Raw genomic sequence first — 24,707 nt, 5'->3', positions numbered from 1 at the left:
TCACAACCCTTCACACACACTCTGTCCCCTCCAGACACAACTCCTCATACACATCCACTCACCACCCCTGGACACAACGTCTTGCACACACTCCCACACCCCCCAGACACCAGCCCTCTCTCTCTCACACACACACACAACTCCTCACGCATACACACATTACCCCAGACACACACCCTCTCACCCCCCAGACACACCCCTCACACACACATCCACCGCCAGGGCCACCCAACACCTCTGGAATCACAGGCAGCTCGGGTCCAGGCTCTGGTATTTTTGTGTCTCGGCCTCAGGGCGACAGCAGCGCGGTTTCAGTAAGCGGCAGGGGAGGGGAGAAACAGCAATCCCCTCCCCAACACATCACCTCCCCCCCACCCTTCCGCTGCACCCCCCCCCCCCCATCCCCCCCCCCTCCCTCTCCCTCCCTCCCTTCCTCCCCCCTCCTCCCTTCCTCCCCTCCCCTCCCCTCTTCTCCCCTCCCCTTCCCTCTTCTCCTCTTCGCTCCCTTGGCCCCTCTCTAAGCCCCTTCTGTGGTTTTTCACGGTCTTCCTCCACCGACCCTTCACCTGTCTCTCATGGCCGACCTCCACCTCTGTCTTGCCCCTCCCCCCAACCCTTTCTGTGTGCCCCACTAACCCCTGACTCCTTTATATGTGCCCCACTAACCCCCCACTCCCAGGGATGAAGTGCTTGACATATGAGAAACAATTGACCACTCTGAGACTGTACTCGATGAAATTTGGAAGGATGAGGGGAGATCTGGTTTAAACTTACAGAATACTGAGTAGCCTGGATAGAGTGGCCGTGGAGAAGATGTTTTCACTAGTAGGAAAGACTAGGACCTGAGGACACAGCCTCAGAGTGAAGGGTCAACTCTTTAGAACTGAGATGAGGAGGAATTTGTTCAGGCAGAGGTGAATCTGTGGAGGCCAAGCGTGTTTAAAATTAGATAGGTTCTTGATTGGTAAGAAGATCAAAGATTGCAGGGAGAAAGCAGGAGAATTGGGTTGAGAAACATATCAGATTGAATCGTGGAGTAGAGTAACTGGGCCAAATGGCCAAAAGACAGACAAGAGCAAATCAAATAAAGAAATAACTCTGAAGAATGAAACTGCATTTATTTCAATGCAAGGTGCCTTACAGGTAAGGTTGATAAACTCAGGGCATGTTTGGGAATATAGGATTGGGACTTCATAGCTATTACAGAAACTTGGCTGAGGTAGGACAGGAATGGCAGCTCAATGTTCCAGGTTTTACATGCTAAAGGAAGGATAGAAAGGGAGGCAAGAGAGGAGGGGGAGTGGCATTACTGCTGTAACTAGCAAAGATATTTCAAAAAAATCCAGTGAAAATATAGGGGTTGAAATTAGAAATAACAAAGGAAAGATCACCATGATGGGGTTGTACTACAGGCCCCCAAATAATTAGAGGGAAATTGAAGAAGAAATATGTAGAGAGATCTCAGATATATGTAAGAATAAGGTTGTAATAATAGGTGATTTTAATTTTCCAAACATTTACTGGGACTACTATAATTTTAAAGGTTTGGATTGTGAAGAATTCATTAAATGTCGGCAATAAAATTTTCTTTACCAATATGTAAATGTTCCTGCCTCCAAGCTGATGTTTCACTGCCTCCAAACTGATAGTCCCCCAGCCCTGCACAACTCGCTTCTACCTCCTTCCAAAAAAACCACAAACAGGACTGTCCAAGCAGACCTATTGTTTCAGCCTGCCCCTGCTTCATTGAACTCATCTCTTCCTACCTTGACTCAGCCCTCTCTCCCCTGGTCTGGTCCCTGCCCATGTACATCTGTGATTCCTTTGATGCTTTACGCCATTTTCAAAATTTCCAATTTGCAGGATCACGGAGTCAGACTCACAGGTCTCTAGTGTCCACGCTTCTCCTTCTATCCCTTCTTAAACAAAGGCATAACATTAGCCAGTTGTCCAGCACTTCACCCATAGTTATAGATGAAGCAAATATGTCTGCCAAGGGCCTCGCAATTTCCTCCCTAGCTTCCCACAATGTTCAGGGATACACTAGATTGGTCTCAGCGATTTATCTACCTTTATATTTTCTAAGACCTCGAGCACTTACTTTTCTGTAGTGTGAACTGTTTTCAAAATATCAGTATTTCCAAGTTCTCTAGCTTCCATTTCTTTCTCCACAGTTAAAAGGGATGCAAAATATTCAATTAATACCTCTCCCATCTCCTGAGTTTCAATACAAAGATGACCTCTTTGAACTTCAAGAGGCCTACTCTCTCTCTTTAGTTGCTCTCTTGCTCTTAACGTACATGTAGAATCTCTTTGGATTATCCTTATCTACTAAGGTCATCTCATATATCCTCTTTGCCTTCCTGATCTCCCTCTTAAAAATGCTCCTTATCTTTTTATACTGCTCAAGAGATTAATTTGAATCCAATTGTCTATATCTATGATTCTTTTTTATTCTTGACTAGAATCACAATATCTTTATTCATAATAAAAACCAAAAGAACTGTGGATCTGTAAATCAGGAACAAAAACAAAGTTGCTGGAAAAGCTCAGCAGGTCTGACACCATCTGTGAAGAAAAAATCTGAGTTAATGCTTCAGGTCCGGTGACCCTTCTTCATTTCTCTCTCTAGTTGCTCTCTTGCTCTTAACATACATGTAGAATCTCTTTGGATTATCGTTATCTACTAAGACTATTTCAAATCCCCTCTTTGCCTTCCGGATCTCCTTCTTAAGAATGCTCCTACACTCTTTATACTGAGGAACAGTCACCAGACCCGAAAGGTTAACTCTGATTTTTTCTTCACGTGTGCTGCCAGACCTGCTGAATTTTTCCAGCAACTTTGTTTTTGTTCATCTTTATTCATCCGTTGTTCCCTCATACAATCAGCCTTACCTTTCACTCTAACATAATGACTCTGAACTCTCGTTATCACACTTTTGAAAACCTTCCACTTACCAGACATGGTAAGTTTTGCAATAACATTGCAAAAATGTTATTACACGCCACTGGAGCAGGTCATATTTGAGCCTTGTGCTTCCCGGCTCAGATTTAGGATGCTACCACTGTGTCACAAGAGCCCAAACATAATAAACCAATCAACCCATCAATTGCACACTGGATGATAGGCAGGAGGAGGTTTCAGGGAGAGGGATTTCAGGCCTGGTGGAAGTTATAGAGGGGTGTGGGTGCTGGAGGAGGTTACAGAGATGGGGAGGAATGTGGGTGCTGAAGGAGGTTTCAGAGATTCGGAGCTTTGTCGAGGGTGGAGGAGGTTACAGAGTTAGGGAAGGTTGTTGGGGTTGGAGGAGATTAGAGATTTAGGAAAGGTTTTGTGGGTCTGGGGAAGGTTTCAGAGATAGAGGTTACAGGAGGAGGTTACAGAGATAAGATTGTACAGATTAGAGGAGATTAGAGATGGGGAGGACTGGAGGAGGTTTCAGCGAGGGTTACCAAGATGGAGATACTACTTTGTTTACAATATAACCATTGTGCATGATATAATGTAAGCCAGTGGCTCTCTTCCAACTTTTGCATACACAGTGACAAAGTGGATGGAGGAATTGGATTATGTGGAGTGATTATTTAAATTGGATACATTCTCACAGGAAGAGTGAAGATTGACAGATGATACAACTATAGATTTGAAAGGGATAATGTTAGTTATAACAAGCTATCTAACTTCATCCAGAGTAGTAAAACCAGATAATGCAAACTGTACTTGAAGGAGAGATATTCTAAATTAAACTGGGCCAATAATATCACATTAAAAGTGTCTTCAATCTGTGGAGCAGGTTCTTTTGGAACACAGTAGAAGTAGTTATATCGATTTATTCATTTTATGGATTTCTTTCGGGCAGTGTAGAAGGAGCATCTAACACCTTGCTGTACCTGCCGTGGGAGTGTTTGATGGAAACAGTGTCAAGGGAGTATTTCTTTCAGTTTAAAAGAGTCGAGAGAGCTTTACTCTGTCTAACCGCATCGTGTCCCCGTCAGAGTGTATGATGTGGATAGCGTAGATGGATCTTTACTCTGTATTAAACCCCATGTTGTGGTAGTCCTGAGAGTGTTTGATGGGGACAATGTTGAGTGGTTTTATTTTTAGTTTAGAAGAGTAGTGGGAGCTTTACTTTCAGTTTAAAAGAGCAAAGGAAGCTTTTCTTGTATCTAACCCCTCATCTTCATGAGGCTGATATTTACATACTTTTAAAGAGTTAATACCTTTAGCAGAGTTAAACAAAACAAAGAAAGCTATATCTAACAAAATATGTGACTTAGTTGTCCATGCTGCTTCATTCTTTATTTTGTTTCTAATATTTCAGTTCATGTGCTGAAGCAGTTCAGATAAGCTTGAATAGAGAACACAGTTATGTTTAAGTCTCCATCCAGACGTGGCCGCCAGCCTTACTTAGAACCACAAGAGGCAAAAAGACGGCGTTTGGAACGGTACCGTTTGCGGAGGAAGCAGATGGTTAATATCGGCACAGAGATTGATCGCTGGCAGCAATTGAAATCGGAATTGGGTTTTGACAAAGATACTTGTTTGGCTAAATTCCTCTTAGATTATTACAGGTCTCATATTCATTCATGTATTGTTTCTGTATCGTCTGTCAACATCACCAAATGTTTATGAAGCATGAAGTAAATGGAACAAGACAAATATTTTTAAAAATGAACTCATCTTTTTATCTCTGTAGGTCCCATCATGTTTCCACAACATTACTTTCAGATCCAAAAGCAAGGAGAGAGCTTGTTCACCACAAAAGTTAGTAATTACAAATACATATATCGATTGACTTGTGTCCTGCTTGCTGTTTAAACCTTCCCAGTGCTGAATCTTTACATATTCACTGTATGTGGCCATTGCTGGCTGGGCTAGCATTTTGTTACCCATCCCTAACTGCTGTTGAGAAGGTAGAGTCTACAGGTGTGAGGGTGGAAAAGCACAGCAGGTCAGACAGCATTAGAGGAGCAGGGAAGTCAACGTTTTGGGGCAAAACCCTTCGTCAGGACTGATGTTGAGAAGGTGATGGTGAGCTGCCTTCTTGAACTACTGCAGTCCTTTGTTATAGGTAGACCCACAAAGCTGTTAAGGAAGATTTCCAGGATATTGACCCAACAACACTGAAGCAGCAGCAATATATTTCCCAGTGAGGATGGTGTGTGGCTTGGAGGGGAACCTGCAGGTAGTGGTGTTCCCACGTATCTGCTGCCCTGTCCTTCTACAGTGTCTGTAGGTTTGGGTGGTACTGTTGAAGAACCATCTATGATTTGCTGCTGTGCATCTCATGATTCTTGCACGCGAAGGAGTTAATGTTGAAGGTAGTGGAAAATGTTATCTGTGAGCTGTGCAGCACTGAGAGGTTCTTCACACACCGATCAGCATGCCACCGCATTGTTTTCTAACGTGGAAGCTGCTGCACGTGGACCTCAGAGGTCTGGCAACGGAAAAAAAAGTAATGTCGGTGGTAGATAGGATGCCAATCTAATGGCTGCTTTGTCCTGGATGGTACTGAGTTTCTTGAGTATTATCAGAACTACACTCAACCAGGCAAGTGGTAAATATTCTGTCACAATCCTGACTTGTGCCTTGTAAATGCTGGAAGTCTTGTTGCTGAATCCAAACCAGTAGCAAACAGTCTTTAGCAAAAACATAGTGTTGGAAAAGCTCAGCAGGTTTAGCAGGATCAGTGGGAAGAGAAACAGTTAATGCTTTGAGTTCAAAATGACTATTCTTTGGAACTGAAGACTAAGGTGAACATGTCCAGAAGAAGAGTCATTTTGGACTCGAAGCATTAAATCTATCTCTCAATGAAGGACACTAGGCACTGAGAATACCAAGATAGAGGTAGGTACAGTAGACCAATTAGTATTGTTTCATACAGAAAGTTGTGTATGTTGGGTCCATCTTTCAAATAATTATCAAATAATTATCCACAGAGTAATGAGTGCACTTTCATCAAATGGATTGTTTAAACAAATTAATATATAAATTCTAACTGCACATAAACACACGATCTTATATTTTTCTAGGGAAAGATGAAAGCAGTAATGCATCATCTACATCCTCCTTGGAAAATCAAAGTGAACAATGTGTCCGATCTTCACTGATGATTACATTTCCTCAAAGAACTCCTTTACAATTGTCAGCTGTTGGGTATGTTTCTCAATAAATCATAGTGGATATTAATACTCAAAACATATTGAATATTGATTTGTGTGCAATATTGGCAAAAATTTATTTTAGCATTGCTGCTTCATCATGCGTGAGTGCAATGGAACATAACTATTTATGTTGGAACATTGACTGTCATCTTTATGTTTCTACCCCCAAAGATTTTTCTCCCTCTCTCAAGCCGCTGCCTTTTCTAACTGTGGCTCTGTGGATAACATTCTCTGTCTTGCCACTGAGTCAGAAGATTATGGTTTCAAGTCCTGTTCCAGAGACCTGATCACAGAATCCTAGGCTGAAATCTCCAGTGCTAAACTGAGGGTGCTGCATGGTTGGTGATACTGCTGTCTTGTGGTTGAAAAGTCAAACTGAGGCTCTTTCTGCTTCCTCAGATGCACGTAAAGATCCCACAGCCACTATCTTGAAGTAGCAAAGTGGAGTCTCATTAATGTCCTTAGCCAATATTTGCCACTCAGCATAATTGAAACATACTGTGTGGCCATTATCTCGTTGCTGTTTGTGGGAGCTTGCTGGCTACAGAATGGTTGCTATGTTTGCTACACTGCAACAGTGCTTACACTTTAGATAGCATTTAATTGAGTGCAAGGTGGTTTGTGAGGTCCTGAAATCATAAACGGCATTGAAGAAATGCAAGTTCGTTCTTTGTTTCCCTTAATGCTGATGGTCAATCAACCACACAATTAAACAGAAATCGATGGAGAAACTCAGCAGGTCATGGAATCCCTACAGTGCAGATAGAAGCCATTCAGCCCATTGGGTCTGCAACAACCCTCCAAAGAGCATCCCACCCAGACCCACATTTACCATGGCAATCCACCTAGCGTGCACATCCCTGGACTCTACAGGGCAATTTAGCATGGTCAATCCACCTAAACTGCACATCTTTGGACTGTGATCTGGTAACATCTATGGAAAGAAAACAGAGTTAGTGTTTTGAGTCCAGTGACCCTTGTTTAGAACCTCTTCAGTCAACAAGACATGTCTGGCTCTCTGTCTGTCTGTCTCTCTCTTTCTCTCTCTCACTCTGTGTCTCTCTCTGGATGTTCTTTGTGAGTGTCTAGGTTTTTTAAGTGAAAGCAAGCTGTGGTACCATGCTTAGTGAGATCCAGCTGGTAGCTGTCCTTCAAGATTATGCATGCTCATACTTTTCTGCGTAAAGCTCGCCACTGTTCAGAAGCACCACATGTGTTTGGTTTTCTTCATCCCTAGCCAAAATGTTGATGCTGTTAGCAGAGTCAACTGTTACATGGGCCTTGTTCATTTGATTAAGCATTGGATGGAAATCTCATCTTCAGTTCTGCGTGGTGTCACGTAGAGACTAATAATTTTTAAAAGAGAATCAAATTTACAGTTAATCACTGAAAGAGGTAACTCAAGATTGCGTGTTTTAAGATTTTTATTATAACTAATGACTCTGCATTATTTATGGAGGCAGAGAGCATGGTGAGGTACTGGATGAATACTTTACGTTTGTCTTTACCAAGAAGGAAGTTTCAACGCAGGCTGTGATGAAAGATGACATAGTTCAGACAATGGAAAGATTTAAAATTGATAAGGAGGAGATATTGGACAGGGTGTCTGTGCTTAAAGTTGACAAGGCACTAGGACTGGAAGTTGGTATCCTACTAACCAGGCCCTCTACTCCCTACTCATCTGTTATCTCTCCCCAGCATCCTGCTTACCTAGCACCCTACCTCTTACTCATTTGGCATCCTATCATTTGGCATCAGGCACCCTACCTGTCAGGCATCCTACCTACCTCTGGCTCCTTACCCCTTCCTCGCTGGCACCATACCTTGCTGATACTCTGCTATCCCAGCACCCTACCCTTCCCCAGCTGGCACCGTAGCATCACACCTGCCTGTTGCACTTGTACTTTGACAGCAGTGTCAAAGTGGCTGTCAGGACCTTTACATTTCAGAATATGGTAGCTGACTGCTGTGAAAAGGGGCCATGGTTTGCCCTCCTCAGACAGTTTTATACTACAAAAAACTGTCAGAATGGATGTACAGCTCTACATTTCTGAGGAAGCCCTGAGTGGAATCTCCCTTCTTTTGTAAAAGAAGAAGTAGCAATCTGCATGAGTATGTGAGAATCTTCCAATTTTGTCAGTAGACCTCGGATGTTAGCAAGGAGGACTTTACAATGTCTACGCTGTCTGCTGATGTCACTTCTGATGCTTTAGTCCACCCAGTTTCATTCCTTTTTGAGGCCTTCTAGCAGTTGATAGAACTGAATGGCTTGCTAGGCCATTTAAGAGGGCAGTTCTCAAGTCACGTAGGCCACACCAGATAAGGACGGCACATTTCCTTCCCTAATGGACATGAGTGAATTTATGACAATGGACAATGGTTTGATGGTCATCATTAGACTCGTAATCCAGATCTTTATTGAATTCAAAGTCCACCATGTGCAATGGTAAGATTCAAACCTCAGTCTCCAGAACATTAGGATGATCTCTGGATTCACTACACTGTTACCACCTGAGATAACAAGATGTAGAGCTGGATGAACACAGCAGGCCAAGCAGCATCAGAGGAGCAGGAAAGCTGACGTTTCGGGTCAAGACCCTTCTTCAGAAATGGGGGAGGGGAAGGGTATTCTGAAATAAATAGGGAGAGAGGGGAAGGTGGATAGAAGATGGATAAAGGAGAAAATAGGTGGAGAGGAGACAGACAGGTCAAAGAGGCGGGGTTGGAGCCAGTAAAGGTGAATGTAGGTGGGGAGTTAGGGATGGGATAGGTTGGTCCAGGAAGACAGGTCAAGGAGGCAGGATGAGGTTAGTGGGTAGGAGATGGGGGGGTGCTTGAGGTGGGAGGAATGGTTAGGGAGGTGGGGACGAGCTGGACTGATTTTGGGATGCGGTCGGGGGAGGGGAGATTTTGAAGCTTGTGAAGTCCACGTTGATGATTCTCCAGCATCGGCAGTTCCTACTATCACTGTTATCACCTGCATTTGTTATTCTAGATCCTCAGAGTTTATTATTTACAGTTACCAATTATTTTATGAATGCGTTCTGATTCACTTTCCAATGTTTAATTCTCTACTACATTTTTTTTTGTTTCTTAATGGTCCACTTTTCTCTCCCCTTCCTTCAAAAATTGTCGTCTGATGCTGTATTTCAATCCCTATGACATCAGTAAGCTCAGAGTATTGGCCTAATTGTAGAGGACCTCACAGCTGAGACAGACCCAGTCCTCATCTGATTCCCACAACTGTCTCAGTTCTACAGATTGTGATGTGAAACAGGAACCATGACAGATCTCCTACTGCTCCAGATTCAATCGCACATCTGGAGTTAAACCTGGGACCTTCTGCTGTATTTTGCTACCAAGTTAGGAAGTGTGTTTACTCGGAGTTACAGTATTAATTTATTATTTATCCATTCATGGGATGAGGACATAATTGGCTGGGCCAGCATTTATAGTCCATTCATAATTGCTCTTCAGAAGGTGGTGGTGAACTGCTTTGTCATATTACTGATGTCCATGTGGTGTAGGTACATCCATAAGACTGTTCTGGAGGGAGTTTCATGATATTGATCCAGTAGTGGTGAGGTAATGGATATAGCTGCAAGTCAGGATGATGTGTGGCTCAGAGACAAACTTGTAAGCGCTGGTGTTTCCATGCATCTGCCACCCTTGTCTTGCCAGCTGGTGGCAATCGTTGGTTTGGAAATTGCTGTCAAAGGAGCTTTAGTGGTTTGTTGTTGTGCATCTTGTGGATGGTGCACATTGTTTTCACTTTGCCTATTTGAAACCCAAGGCTGTTAGTCAATAATGCAAATGTACAACATCTTTAGCATGGTAAAACATTCCATATCCATCACAGGAGCATTGTTAAACTAAAATTCATACCAAATCACATAGGATCTGTTTGCAACAATGAACAAAAGTGAATCACAGAATTGTTACAGCTCAGATGGAGGCCATTCAGCCCACTGTGCCTGCACCAAGAAAATCAGGAATGTGCAAAGGGCAGAAATACTAAAAGGTTAACCATTTGGAGAAGGTCACAGAAAGAGGTGCAGGACCATTGAGGATTTGAAAAATAAGAAGAATCTTTTAAATTGAGACATTGACTGAACAGGAGCAGTGTATCTCAGTGAACACAGAAAAAGCGAGGTAAATGGATTTTGTGCGAGTGAAAATGAACATTAGCACCCTACTAGAATCAAGGCTGATGTTGACTGGGGTTAGCATTCCTTGCATATTTTCATATACTATGAGGTATATTCCTTTTTACAGTTTATCCACTGTTGATAGTGACACAGACATGGAACATGATAAAGACAGTATGGAGTTTGTCGAAGATTCTGTAGATGTGACTGAATATCTTCTGCCAGACAAGTAGGTATATTTATACTTACTTATTTACTTCAAATCATTCGTGTTGTGTAAGGATCCCTGCGAAGGACATTTATTATCCATCCTTATTCCAGGCTCACAGGAACATGCAATCTATCTTTGTTAACATCTGCAGAAAATACTGGAAATGTTCAACAGGCCAGATATCATCTGTGGAAGAATACGTAGCATTTATATCTGTATTAAATAATATTCAGAGGCCATTTCCAGATCATCAAATACAAACACTAACTGTGTATTGACACACACACACAAATACCCACCTATATGCATCCCCACCCCCACACACACCCACACCCATGGCATTGCTCACATTGGGTCTGAAATTTCTATGGAATGACCCGGAATACAGAATATTTTAGAATACACTTAAAACAATGCATTTACCAAGAGCAGAAAATCTAAAATCTGTTAATTGAACGTCAACTGAGGTCACTTAAAGTCTTAACTCCTGGTTTTCTTTAAAATGTGTCAACTGGTAAGTGATGCAAAATGTACATTATAAAATCAAGCTTAATAAGTCAGTGTTGGTGTTTATACATCACACTGGTGTCCACTCACTCGTGTTCATCTAACCTTAAAACAATAATATGTAGGACCACAAGTAGGCTCATCAAATCTTCTCTAGCATTCAAAGAGAACATGGCAGATTTCAGTTCCACTTTCTTGCCTTTTTTGCCATAATTTCTTGATGCCTTCGCTGGAAGGTTGTAAAAATCTATCTACCTTGAATATATCATATGACCCAGCCTCAAAAGCCCTCTGCAGTAAAGAATTCCATGGATTGAATACTTTCTGGCAGAAGACAGTCTTCATCTTTGTCTTAAATGGATAACCCCTTATTCTGAGATGATGCCCTCTGGTCAGATACTTCCACAAGGGGAAACAACTTTTTATCCTGTGAAGCCCCCCTAAGAATCTTGAATTTTTCAAAAGGCTTCCTCTCATTCTTCTAAATTCCATTGGGTACAGGCAGAGCTTACTTCTCATAACTGGGTATCGAGGGACTGTTATCAGCCTAATGAACCTCCTCTGGACTTCCTCCAATGCCAGTACAGCCAGTCCCTGGTTTGCAAATGGGTTCTGTTCCTGAGTTAATTTGCAAGTGGATTTGTATGCAAGTCGGAACACAATGCAGGATAATGTAAAGCAGCTGTTTGTAAGTGCCAAAGATATTTAAAGCTACACACCTGCATTTGTACGTATGGGCTTTCATAAGTTGGATGTCTTTAAATTGGGGACCCCCTGCCCCGTTTATCTTCCCTTAGGTAAAGGGCCCAAAACTGTTCTCAGTATTTCAGCTGTGATCTGGCTAGTATCTTACTTGTGTTAGTAAAACCTCTGCTTGTATTAATAAAACATTGCTCTGCAGACTCTGTGTCATCCTCATAATTTACCTTCCAACCTACTTTTGTATCACCTGCAAACATGATAGTGCATTCACATCTCTCAACAAAGTCATTAATGCGTGTGTATATATACAGTGGCCCTAGCACTGATCCCCGTGGCACTCCATTAGTTAGCGATTGTCACCCTGAAAATGCCCCCCTTATCCCAACTCTGTCTTCTATTATTTAGCCAATTCTCTATCAATCCTGATATACTACCTCCAACACCATTGTAGCCAAATGTGTTCTACCTTAGCAAACACCTTCTGAAAATCCAAATATATTATATCCTCTGCTTCCCCTTTATCTAACCAACTTATTACTTTTTGAAAGAATTCTAGTAAATCTGTTAGGCAAGATTTCCCCTTCACTGCTGCCACGGAGCTGGCGATCCCAAAATCTTGCCCCGTGACCTCACATGGATGGTTACAATCCAGAGTTTGAAAATCCCTGATCAATACAAATCTTTTCAATCGTATATGGTAGCAAGTTTAAAATTCTGCACCAATCTCTTGTTGAAGGTTCTCAATTTCTTGTTGCATTTATTAATGACTATTTTTCTCCCCAACTCTTACTCTTTATATATATATTAGACATGTGAATTATACTTGTAAATAATATTTCTGATTTCTGAACAGCTGCATAAGTTCTAAGCTGATGGACTGCACAGTTGAAGAAGAGGTCTTAAATATCATTAACAACGAAGTAGTGTCTGGGGAGGAAGAATCTATCCAAGTTCCAGTGGCTTCGACACCTGACAAGAGCATATGTAGCATGAGGACTGGTATTGTCTACGATACATGTCTTATGTCCCTCGCTAAGAAAGCATTTTCAAGGTGTGAGCATCTCAACTGCAATGGTAAAATAGATTTGGAACTGCAAATTGTAGCAACAGCAATGAAAGTTGTGAGCCATTGCTGTCATGGACACACATCCATCTGGTGGTCGCAGCCATTGCTCAAAGGTGCCCCTGCTGGCAATATTCTGCTGGTGTCAAGCATAGTTTTATCAGGGAATAATTATCGGAAAATTGCTCTGATGTTCAAATTCCTTAATATGTGTCCAGTCAGTTATCAGTCATTCTTTAAGACTCAAAAGTCATACGTTCAGCCATCAGTGACAAATTTCTGGAAGAAGATGCAGGGGAAACATTTTCTGGAGCTCACACATCCCCTTGTGGTGTTGGGGGATCAAAGCAACAACAGCTGTGTCTCTTCAGAAAGATACCTCACTTACACAATGATGGACAATTGCACTCACAAGATCCTTGATGTTCAAGTGATTGATGCCAGAGAAGGAGCCAGGAGACTGAGAAATTTGGAAACCTCTGGGTTCCAACGTGCCTTCCAGTGCTTGGTGAAGAATAATCTCTATGTTTCTGAGATAGTTACAGATGCAGATTCTCAGCTTTTGTCAATGATGAGTACGTGTTCATGATGGTGAGAGAAAATAAGAAGGAATGATCTGTTCAGTTGCCTCATTTGATTCTCCATCCTTGGTCTGACAAAGTAAAACTCTGCCCTAAGCTTACTCCTGGTATAGCTTTAAATTCTCCAGTTTCCCTCCTATCTCTCCTCATAATCTCTCTCAGCTCACTGTCCAAAAGAACCTGGTTACTCAACCCCATTCCCACTAAACTGCAACCACATAACTTCACTTGGTCCGAAAAAACCTCCCCTCAACCTCTCTTACTGCATAGCAAATAACCACAGCTTCTCCAACCTAACCATGTAGCTGAAATTCCTTATCCCTGCTACCATTTTGGTAAATCTCTGCACCCTCTCAAGAATTCTCACATTTTTCCTCAAGTGGGCTGACAAATACTAGACACAATATTCATCACTTATCTGCCACTTTGTTGTCAGGCTGCTTGTTCGATATCCAGTCTTTGAGGCACTGCAGTTTGCTCCAGCTAAACATTGGACAGACAAACCCCTGTGGCACATATCTGAGGGAAGAGTGTGGGGTTAGAGACAATATTGAGCTGCCATTTCCCTTACTGAAGAACAGTTCACAAGTGCTATTCATACTCCAGCGCTTTGCTTAAGTGATCTTTCTTCAACAAGATTAATTTGCAGTTAAAGCAGTATATAGTCCCAAAGCATTTCACAGGAGCATTAGCAGGCAATAATGGTCAGCATGCCTCCTAAAGACATGTTAGGACAGATGTTCATAAAATTGGCAGGTTTTGTAATGGTATCCGCTAATTGTGGTTTTATGCTTTTCTCTATTTCTGTTTAGAGTCAAAATATCCAAATATTCTTCACCAGTTAGATCTTTGGCATGGGATCAGAGCTGTCCACGAGAGGATAAGCAAGGTAATTTGATTTGAACCAATATTCATCTCTTTGGTCACGCAAGGATTAGCATCAAGCCTGTCAGTCTTGATCTGTCAGTTAGCATCATAGAAATGATGCTTCACAGAAGGGGGTCATTTGCTCCATCTTGTCCGTGTTAACCCAAAGACACCCAGACGACTTTTAATTCCATCTTCCTGGATACAGCCCGTAGCCCTGCAGCTTTCAACACTTAAGGCACAGATCCAGGTACTGTTTCAAAGAATTTAGAATCTCTGCCTCCACCACTAATCAGACAGTGAATTCCAGACACCCACCATCCTCTGCGTAAAAAATATTTTTGCTCCTGTTGACTCTATCTCCAGCCCTCTCAATTTTGTATATCTCAATCAAGGGCAGCACAATGCATCACAGTGCCAGGAACCCAGGTTCAATTGCAGCCTCAGGCAGTTGTCTGTGTGAAATTTGCCCATTCTCCCCGTGTCTGCATGGCTTTCCTCCGGGTGCTGCAGTTTCCTTCCACCAAAGATGTGCAGGTTAGGTGGATTGGCCGTGGTAAATGAAGGGTTACGGAGATAGAGTAGGAGGTGGGTCTGGGTGGGATGCTGTTTGGAGGGTGGGTGTTGACTCAAGGGCTGAATGGCCTGCTTCCACACTGTAGGGATTCTATGACTCTGTCACCGCTCAGACTTCTCTGTTCCAAGGAAAACAACCCCATCCTCTCCAATCTCTCCTCATAACTACAATTCTTTCTAGTAAATCTTCTCTGCGCTCCTTCCAGAGCGATTACGTCCTTCTGTAAGTTAGATCATAGTTGATCTGTTCCTTGATTGCATTTACCTTCCTTCGCTCCTTATTCCTTGATAGCCTTATTTAAGTCATGAAAACAATGTTTGTGTCCTAGCATACACACTCTTTTGAGGCAGAGTGTTCCAGACTTCATTATTTTCTGTATGAAAAATTCCTTGTAAAAAAGAGCTTCATCCTGAAAGGCCTGACATTATTTGTAAGATTTCAACTGGACTGACTGTGTGCAGTTGTTGGATAAATGTGACGATACCATGGCTTTAAGAGGTGTATTTTGACTTTTTCTTTTAATGAAGAGTTGTTAAGACAGAGGTACCCAGTCTGTTCCAAAGCCAATAAAGTAAACATTTTGTGAGGCCTTGGGTTTATTTTAAAAGTTGGAACAATAGAAGCAGCCTGAATGGGTGAGGTCAAGCTCCCACAGAAACAGGATTCTTTTTCGTTTTAGCTTTGTGTCAGTTGCTGCTGGGGTCTTGAAGCTGGATGTGGAAGCTGTTTTTCCTCTTTTTGTTAACAAAAACCTGGGTTTCTCTTCCTGCTGCTAAATTTTCATGTGAGAAAATCTATTTTTCTGAAATTGCCTTTGCCAAGGGTATGTTTATAAGATGTCACTACATTGGAACAGTTACTGTTTATAGTTAAATCTATTATTCTGTTAAGTTTTCCAGTAAAGTTAAGTTATTCTGATTTCTTCTTTCTTTTGTTGTCTTTTAACTATAGAGTATGAATAAAGTATGTTTTGTCTCACGACTGTTAGTTTGACCAATCGAGTTGCACCCGGAATGCAATGCCTGGCACTTGTCTTTAAATTAAGAAAATGCTAGGGTCTAGGCTATCTTTTTAATATTTTGAGGGGGTTTGGTCTGGTCCATTACAATGAGAAAGTGTAAACTAGTTTATTTCGTAGTCAGTTTAAGCTGAAATCTGCAGTTTAAATGATGGAGTTGTCAAACGTAAGCAGGTTTTGTTCAACAGTTCCAATATACCAGCAGCTAAATTAAATTTAATCCGGCTGAAAGTTGGTCCACATTAAATTAATCAGATAGGCCTTTTATTTTAAGAACATATAAATTCAGCTAGCAAATTCAGTTTAACCTCGGGCAAGAAAGTTTCCATTTAATTTTGCACAAGTCCAGTTTAGTTGTAGTTTGCATTAAAATGAAAAATACAGGTGGTATCAAGAGGATGACCTAAATTCAGGAAACCAGGATGTCAAACAGTTTTGGTAGATGTCAAAAATACTAAAGACAGGAAGACACTTATTGGAGTAGTGTACATACCACCCCCCCCCTCCATCAATAACCACAGGTTAGGGTGAAGCACAAAGGAAGAAATAATGAGCACTTGTCGCAAAGGTGCAGTGATAATTAAAGGAGATCTTAATCTAGTTATAGAATGTTTTCAGGACAGTTTTTTGGAGCAAGAAGTTCTGGAGCCTTCCAGAGAATATGGTGCAATGAGATAAGATTAATTAAGGATCTCAAAGCGAAGGCTCTGCTACATGTAAGCAATCATAATAAGATTGAATTTTACATTCAGTTTGAGGGAGAAAGGAGTGGGTGCAAGATTACAAGGGCACGAAAGTAGAGGTGATTGAATGGCAAATCAACTTAAAGGATAGCTCGATAGAGATGCAATAATAGACATTGAAGGGGACATTTCAGACACTGTTGAAACTCTGTCTGATGTACTATACACAGTACTGGTCACCTTATTTAAGGATGGATGTAAATGTATTGGAGGATATTCAGAGAATATTTAGTAGACTAATAGCTGGAATGAACATGTTCTTTTATGAAGAAAGGTTGGAAGGGCTTGGTCTGCATCTGCTGGGGTTTAGAATATTAAGAGGTGATGTGATTGAAACATGTTAAATCCAAAAGAGCCTTGTCAAGGTAGATATGGAGAAGGTATTTCCTCTTATGGGGGAATGTATAATTAGGTGTCGCTGTTTAAAAGCCAGAGGTAGCTCATTTAAACAGAGAACAGGCAATTTTGATTTTTCCCAGGGGGCCATGGGTCTTTGGGCTGTAAACGAAGTGTTAAAGGGTTATCAGGGTAAGCAGGAATGTGGATTTGAGGTTACAATCAGTTCAGCCATGATGTTCTTGAATGGCAGAAAGCACGAGAGGCTGGATGGCTTATTCTTACTCCTTATTCGTACACTTCTATGTAACTTGTTCTGCATTCTCCCAGCAGAGGGAATAGTTTTCTCCACATCCCGCTCCTCCCCTATCAAATCCATGTATTGGTTAAACACCTCAATCAGGTCACCCCTTAATCCTCTAAACCCGAGGGACTCAAACCAAGGTTATACAAGCTGACTTTGTAGATTAAAGACAATGCCCATGCTGCCAAAATATTTCTGTTATGAGTGCTGTCTGAGAGCAGGTTGGCATACTGTAGGATTCCTGGGCTATTTCCTGATAGGATCCACCTGGAATGGTGCCCCAGTCACATTTTGTTAATTTCCCCATAACGATGAAGAAGTAATCAAATTTTGAATCTTTTCACCTTCCCCCAAGTCTTTTATCGTGTGATTTGATGCCACACAATGAACTTGGATTCTTTATAGGCTAGATGAGAAGACAAACTCAAGACCTTTTTCAAATTTCAAGGTACCATTTTTTGTTCTACATTAATACTAAACACTTATTAGGCAATTACATTAGGTAAGAACTAGTCTATCTTCCTCGTGTTCATGTCCTATCAGTTCTCAGTCTATTATCCTTCTATCATTTGATTACCAGGATGATAGGTGATTTCAATGAACTTTGGTCTTCTCTTGTCGAAAATTTGTTACATTCCTGTTGCATATGATACATCAGAGAGCTTGACTCCTACTTTTTGTGCACTGTTATAATGCTTCTTATCCTGTTTTTTAGGCAGTGGCTTCCAGTAACAATAAAGACCTACAACCGTGGATTAGTGACATCATAAAACACTTCATATACTGCTGCCAACATAGTAATGGTGATGTAAATACCTTGATGGTGCGTGTCACTAGTGTATGGAAATTATTATATTTGGAATTGGAATGAGGGCAGGCTGTGATTCACACAAGGGACGTTGGAATTCAGCGGGGCTCTTTGAATTCAGTACTGTATTCAATCAGATCCCATTTTGACTGTTGAAAGGACGTTTGTCTGCAGTGTGGGAGTCACTAATTGATGGAGGAGATATAAACAGTCTTGAAGGGTGGGTAGGGTTTGCTCAAATGTCATGATATGAATTATTTAAATTCCCAGGTTTTTAAGAAAGAATACTTGCAGGGGTCAGTGGGCTTTGAAACCACTCTGCTTTCTTACTTTGATTGACAGACCAGATGGTCCAGCATTAATTCTATCAGTTTCAATAATTGTTTGTTGACATTTCCCCAAGGACACCTTATGAATGCTTCGCTGTTTCCAAAAGCCGTAGTTATCTCAGTAAAGGGAATAGGGTTTGAGTTCACAATTTGAATGACGTATTAAACAATCTATTAAAGGATTATCTGTCTTTGACATGAGGTAAGAGGCCTTTTAATAGGAAATTAATCACTTCTGAGGTCTAAAAATTGTTTGATGGGCTTTCATGAAGTAAATTTTTTGAAAAACCAAATCTGTCAGGTGATATCTGTGATAGATTTTTAGTTTATCTCCACTTGGCTTCTGAGTGCTACACATGGTGGATACTGAGTGAGGTGGCTAAAAGGGGTGATGTGTGAGGGGTGCAGGCATGACTTGCCGTGAGTTGGTATGGAGGGAATAAGGGGCCATAGAAAGTGAATAAAATGCTTTCCAACTAGCCCACGTCAGTGCTCACGTGGCCCTCCCCAGGGTCACCTATACCCTGTTTCCAGGGCTGCTAGACACTTTAATAATCTTACAAACCTCTAGTGGATCACGGCTCAGCTGAGCTTTGGAATGTTGGGAATCCTGGGATCAGTTGCTTCGTCACTGGTTAGTGCCTTCAGGAGAGAGGAGGGGGTGGGGAGGTACTCATGGTGTCTTTGAAAATCTGAAATGAATGCCTGTTATTAAAGGCTCGCTGGCGCAGCATCCTGCATCACACAGTAAATGTGCATGAGTGGCAGCTTGGAGATGGCTCCACCGCAGCATCTTGTGAGCATGGTCATCTCTCAGACAAGGAAATAAAGGACAAGCAGTGGCTAACAGCAGGTTCACCTGCTCATCATGCTCTTCGTGAAGTGGTCTATGACAAATGGCTCACCTCCCACCTCAACTATTTTGTCCAAGCCAGGTTCGTTTCTTTAATGCCTTTTTAGAGGATGAGCTGAAATCCTTGTGTGTTTGTTCACTATCGAGAACATTGTTCATATTGTTCATTGTTTTAATAACTCTTGCAGAGTAACCAATGAACTGGAGTCATTTAACAACCACATTCAAATGTATGCTGCTCAAAACTTCACATATGAGTAAGTACAAGTCAACAAAATACTCTTAATTTTATATTTATCAGTGAAGTTATGTCGAGATATTTGAAAGAAGCTGGGATTGCTCCGATTGAGTGGAGAATGTAAAGGGGGAGATTTAACTGGTGTTGAAAATTGAGTGTTTTTTTAATAGAGGAAACATTTGCAGGGCTGTTGGGAAAGAGCAGGAATGTGGGGCTGATTGGATAGCTCTTTCAAAGAGCTGGCATTGGCTTGATGGGCTGAATCACCTTCTCCTGTGCTTTAAAGTTCTGTAAATTTGTTGTAACCCTTTGCATCATTCAATAACACAGTAATGAGGAAGCTGGTGATGGAAGTTTGTTTACAGATTTACTGAATGATGATAAATGTTACAAAGGAGCTGAGGATTGGCAAATGCAATTCAATGCAGATAAGTGTGAAGTGTTGCACTTTGGAAAAACAAACAAAGGTAGCACTTATACATCAAATGATAAGGTCCTAAGGAGTGTTGTGGAACAGAGGGACCTAGGAGTACAAGTACATAGTTCGTTAAAAGTGGCGTCACTCGTAGACAGGGTGGTGAAGAAGGCATTTAGCATAGTGGCATTCATCAGTTGAGGCATTGAGTGTAGGAGTTGGGACGTTATGTTACATTTGTGTAAGTCTTTGGTGAGGCCGCACTTGGAGTATTGTGTACAGTTTTGGTCACCCTGTTATAAGAAAGACACAGTTAAACTGGAAAGTGTGCAAAGAAGATTTATGAAGGTGTTGCCAGGACTGGTAGGTCTGAGTTATAGGGAGAGGTTGGCCAGGATAGGACTTTATTCCTTGGAATGTAGGAGAATGAGGTGTGGCCTTATTGAGGTGTATAAAATCATGAGGGGCATAGATAGGATGAATGCATATAGTCTTTTTCCCAGGAATGAGGAATTGAAACTAGAGGGGATAGGTTTAAGGTGAGAGGGAAAAGATTTAAGAAGGACCTGAGGGGCAACTTCTTCACACAGAGAGTGGTGCGTATATGGAATGGGCTGCCAGAGAAAGTGGTTGAGGCAGGGTACAATAGCAACATTTTAAAAACTTTTGTATAGGTACATGGATGGGAAGGGTTTTAGAGAGATATGGACCAAATGTGGGCAATTTGAACTAGCTGAGTGGGCACCGTGGTCAGGATGGACCTGTTTGGGCTGAAGGGCTTGTTTTGATGCTGTATTACTCTACACTCTGACTCTCTATGTGTACGTGCTAGTACATAAGAGCAAGCCAGCTACATTTACAACGTCACAGAAGTATGTTGCGTAACGTTGGGTATAGCAAATCAATTTGAATTAAGACATATTCAGATGTGACAAGTATTTTTCTCAGAGTAGAATCCTATAAATGACAATGAGGTGAATGACCACTGCATGAGCTGTAGCAAGTGGCTTGCTGTAGATTTGTCTCTATAACTCTGATAATCTACAATTTGTATAGGTTAACAGCTCCCTGTAAGTCAGTAGCTGCTCCTCTAGGTTTAAAGAAAAACAGCAAGAAATGAGAGGCATTCTTTCTTTAACTAAGACTTTTAGATTTATCCTGTTGAAGTTTTTAAAAATTTGTTCACAGCATGTGGATGTATTTATTACCCATCCCTAATTGCCCTCAAAATGAGTGGTTTGCTGGGCCATTTCAGAGGACAGTTAAGAGACAACCAGATTGCTGTGGGTCTGGAGTCACATGTCGGTCAGACTGGATATGGACAGCAGATTTCTCTCATAAAGGCCATTAGTGAACCAGATGATTACAATAATTGATGATAGTTTCATGGTCACCGTCACTGAGACTATCTTCATATTCCAGATATATTAATTGAATTTAAATTCTACTAGCTGCCATTACAGAATTTGAACTGGTGTCCACAGAGCATCAACGTTAGTCCGAGTGTTGCTAGCCTAGTGGTTACCACTGCACCCCGCTTCTCACTTTGCAAAGAGGTTTTAAAAATGAATGTTTTCACTTAATCATGAATTGGTGTTGTATGCAACCAGAAGTGTTCCATGCCAACATACCTTCTCTATTCTAAGTCAGCTAGTTCATTGTTTCATTGGTTTTCTCCTGTAGCTATGAGGATTACCAAGTGCGTACCTTGCTGGCAGCAATTGATTATAATGCACATGTTGATCGTGAATACCAACGTAATGCTGATGGTGAAATTGTGTAAGTAGGTAATAAATAAGGAGGGGGGAAACTGGGTACACCCAGTGCAATCCAGTTGTGTTCTTTAGTCTATTCATCCAAGCTGTTATTGAAACTGTTGATTCATGGTGTACTTCACTGCAGTCCGTGTGGTATAGGGGCACCCACAATGCCTTTCAGGGATGGTGTTCCAACAGTTTGACCCACCAACACTATAGGAATGATTATATATTTCCAAGACTGAATGGTGTGTGACTTGGAGGGGAATTTGCAGGTAATGGTATTTCTCGTCCTACTAGGTGGTAGAGTTCTTGGGTTTGGAAAGTGTTGTCACAGGGGCCTGTGTGAGTTTCTGCAGTGCACCTTGTAGATGGCACACACTGCTGCTACTGAGTGTCAGTGGTGAAGGGCCTAAATGTTAAAGATGGTAGATGTGGTGCCAGTCAAGCAGGCTGCTTTGTCCTGAACGGTGTCAAGCTTCTTGAGTGTTGTTGGCGCTGCACCCATCTGAGCAAATGGAGTGTATTCCATCACACTGCTGACTCTGTGCTTTGTAGATGGCAAACAGGTACTGGTGGGATAGGAGGTGGGCTATTCACTGCAGGATTCCCACACTCTCACATGGCTGGTCCAGTTGAGTTTCTGCTCAGCGGTAGTTCCCAGGATGTTGATAGTGGGTGATTCAGTGATGGTAATGCCATTGAATGTCAAAGGGAGAAGGTTAGATCCTTTCCTCTTGGAAATGATAATTGCCTGGCTCTTGTCTGGTGCAAATATTACCGACCATAGCTGTCTCTGGTCGGTGGTCAGCACCTTCATTAATTGATTAATGAAACAACAGGTTCCCCCCTGTTTATGGGCAGTGTCAAAGGGCACTCTGTCTGTTGTCTAAATGCCTCTTTCTTTCTTTCAGATATCATAGAATATTCTCAAAACGCCGCAACCACTGGAGAACTGCTCCCGCAAAGGTCCAGAAACAGTACCACCACTTTGAGACTCTGAGAGAGGACATGGTGAAAGCAGTACGATCAAAGGATGCTGACCGACAACTGCCCAGGGGATCAGGAACAAGAGGCAGGAGGGTTCCAACCTAGCTAAACAGATCAATTTACCAAAGATCAAATGAAGATTAGCAGAAGAATGTTGATGTAAAGGAAAGAGAAGTGTCTATGCTTGATATTTTGATTTTTGTACTATTTATATGAAAGGTTTTATTTATTATAACATTAAATATACAGACCGCGTTGCAATACAGAGCCCTCAAACTTACTAGGCCCACCTGCCATTTGTGAATGCCTTCTTTTGAGCTTCTGGTTGCCACAGCCTAATGTTTTACCTGTAGGTATCTCAGAAAGGAGTGTGAGAGTTCCACAAATCATTAAGGGCAGTGTTTTGTGAGGCCAGTGCCATGGAGAGTATGGTGACAGGGTGCAGCATTGTTGTGAAAATGTGAGAGATCCATCATTGACATTGACTGTCTCTGCACCAGCTACAGTCCTTCCACAGTTCTCTTCCTTGATTCTGTTCTTCAGTTGCACTAATTATTTCCCCTTTTCACATTTCCTATGTTGATGTATTTAGGAAATGCACAGTGCAGCTAAATGGGACAGATTGAGGTGGATACAATAGAGTCGTAATGATTCTTGTAGCCGTAAGGCCACTAAAGCCAGGACGCTCATAGTGATCACAAATGGACAGCATGATTCTGTCAATGATCCACAATCCCGTTGCGGTACTGGGATGTAATCTTGTTCCTATTTACAATTCCACCTAATGTTGGAGGAATTGGGAGCTTTTACAAGCAACATATATATCTTACAATAGTCTTTACCAGAGATGAGGCAAGTTATAAACATCAGAAAAGAGGTGAAAGCAAATGTGTAAAAAGAAATCCTCTCTGGGATTGCTACACTTTAGCCACAGTGTGTGAGACACAAGTTAGCAGCTTGCTCATTGTGTGAAGTACAGCTGCTTACAGCCAGTACTTGGTATCCTGTGACAATGTTTGATAGTCAACAGCAACACTATATTGACTTTTTATCAAAATAGTAAGTACATTTAAAGCACTATAGTCATGATATTCTAAAATTTCTTAATGAGGCCAAACCATCACAAGAGTTTCTTGTATATTGTATTTGGTCCTCTGCAGGTTTAAGATTTCTCATGCTGGGTAATGGAACACAGGTTAAGTCAGGTATTTCACAGTTAATGCTGAGTAAAGTTGCCTCCATATTGGCCAACAATGTGCCTCAGCCATCAGCCTCAGGATATCAGCTTCTCCTACATCGTAGGAGTTTAGCATGCAGATGTGATTTGGCCCTTCCAATTCTTTGCAGCCTTTATCCTCCACATGATCAAACAGACCACAATTTCATTTAACCACCATCTTCCCATTGCTTTTCAATTCCTTCTCCTTCATTGCCCTCCTGTTTAGTCCAGTCTTTGATGTTAACAGTGGTTTGGCCTCAGTTGTTGACTGTTAGAGTGAATCCCAGAGTTCAGAATGCCTTATATCAGGGACTCTCTCCTACTCTCTTTCTAAATCTCTGATAATTAGTCTTGTGCCTTTGGTCTAATGTTGTGGATCTCTCGACCAGCATCACTGAAAACTGTCCTGTCATTGGTCTTATTGCAGTTAGTGGGATCTCTTGGTGCACAGATTTGCTGCTGTATTTCCTATTTTACAACATTGATTATCAAAGAGTACTTTACTTTCCATCAAACTTTGGGACGTCTCGAAGTGGTGAATATACTATAAAAACACAAGTTTTTCATTCAGAGTGTGGTTAATTTCTGTCATTTTCTAATGGACCAGTAGGTGTCACCAAACTCCCAGTTGCATTTGTGTGTCCACTTAAATTACCGGGACAACAAATATCAGTTCTCCGCTTCTTCCTGTCCCGCAGGCCCAACCAGTCCCCCTCCACTGACACCCTCATCCGCTCAGCCGAACTCGTCCTCACACTCAACAACTTCTCTTTCAATTCCTCCCACTTCCTACAGACAAAGGGGGTAGCCATGGGTACCCGCATGGGCCCAAGCTACGCCTGCCTCTTTGTAGGTTACGTGGAACAATCCCTCTTC

General features: G+C 41.8%; 1 protein-coding gene across 1 annotated transcript; it reads left to right on the top strand.

Annotated features, from left to right (window-relative positions):
- The first annotated feature begins 4,326 nt into the window (after positions 1–4,326).
- Positions 4,327–22,786, top strand: LOC125485133. The gene is made up of 10 exons (XM_048606487.1): positions 4,327–4,572; positions 4,698–4,765; positions 6,034–6,157; positions 10,441–10,542; positions 12,587–13,371; positions 14,190–14,266; positions 17,938–18,045; positions 19,077–19,294; positions 19,401–19,469; positions 22,537–22,786. Exons 1-10 carry the CDS (start codon positions 4,370–4,372, stop codon positions 22,715–22,717), a joined length of 1,935 nt encoding a protein of 644 aa, XP_048462444.1. The 5' UTR covers positions 4,327–4,369; the 3' UTR covers positions 22,718–22,786.
- The last annotated feature ends 1,921 nt before the right edge of the window (positions 22,787–24,707 follow it).

This window comes from Rhincodon typus, chromosome 16, assembly GCF_021869965.1.
Source record: "Rhincodon typus isolate 14 chromosome 16, sRhiTyp1.1, whole genome shotgun sequence".
NCBI lineage: Eukaryota > Metazoa > Chordata > Chondrichthyes > Orectolobiformes > Rhincodontidae > Rhincodon > Rhincodon typus.
This window is presented reverse-complemented; position numbering and strand designations above follow the sequence as displayed.

Bases quoted from the DNA above. Each gene is read 5' to 3' on its own strand.
- LOC125485133 (XM_048606487.1), top strand. From the start codon at position 4,370: ATGTTTAAGTCTCCATCCAGACGTGGCCGCCAGCCTTACTTAGAACCA. The intron at 13,372-14,189 runs GTACGTGTTCAT...ATTTCTGTTTAG, and splicing joins TCAGCTTTTGTCAATGATGA to AGTCAAAATATCCAAATATT. The intron at 19,295-19,400 runs GTTCGTTTCTTT...TAACTCTTGCAG, and splicing joins AACTATTTTGTCCAAGCCAG to AGTAACCAATGAACTGGAGT.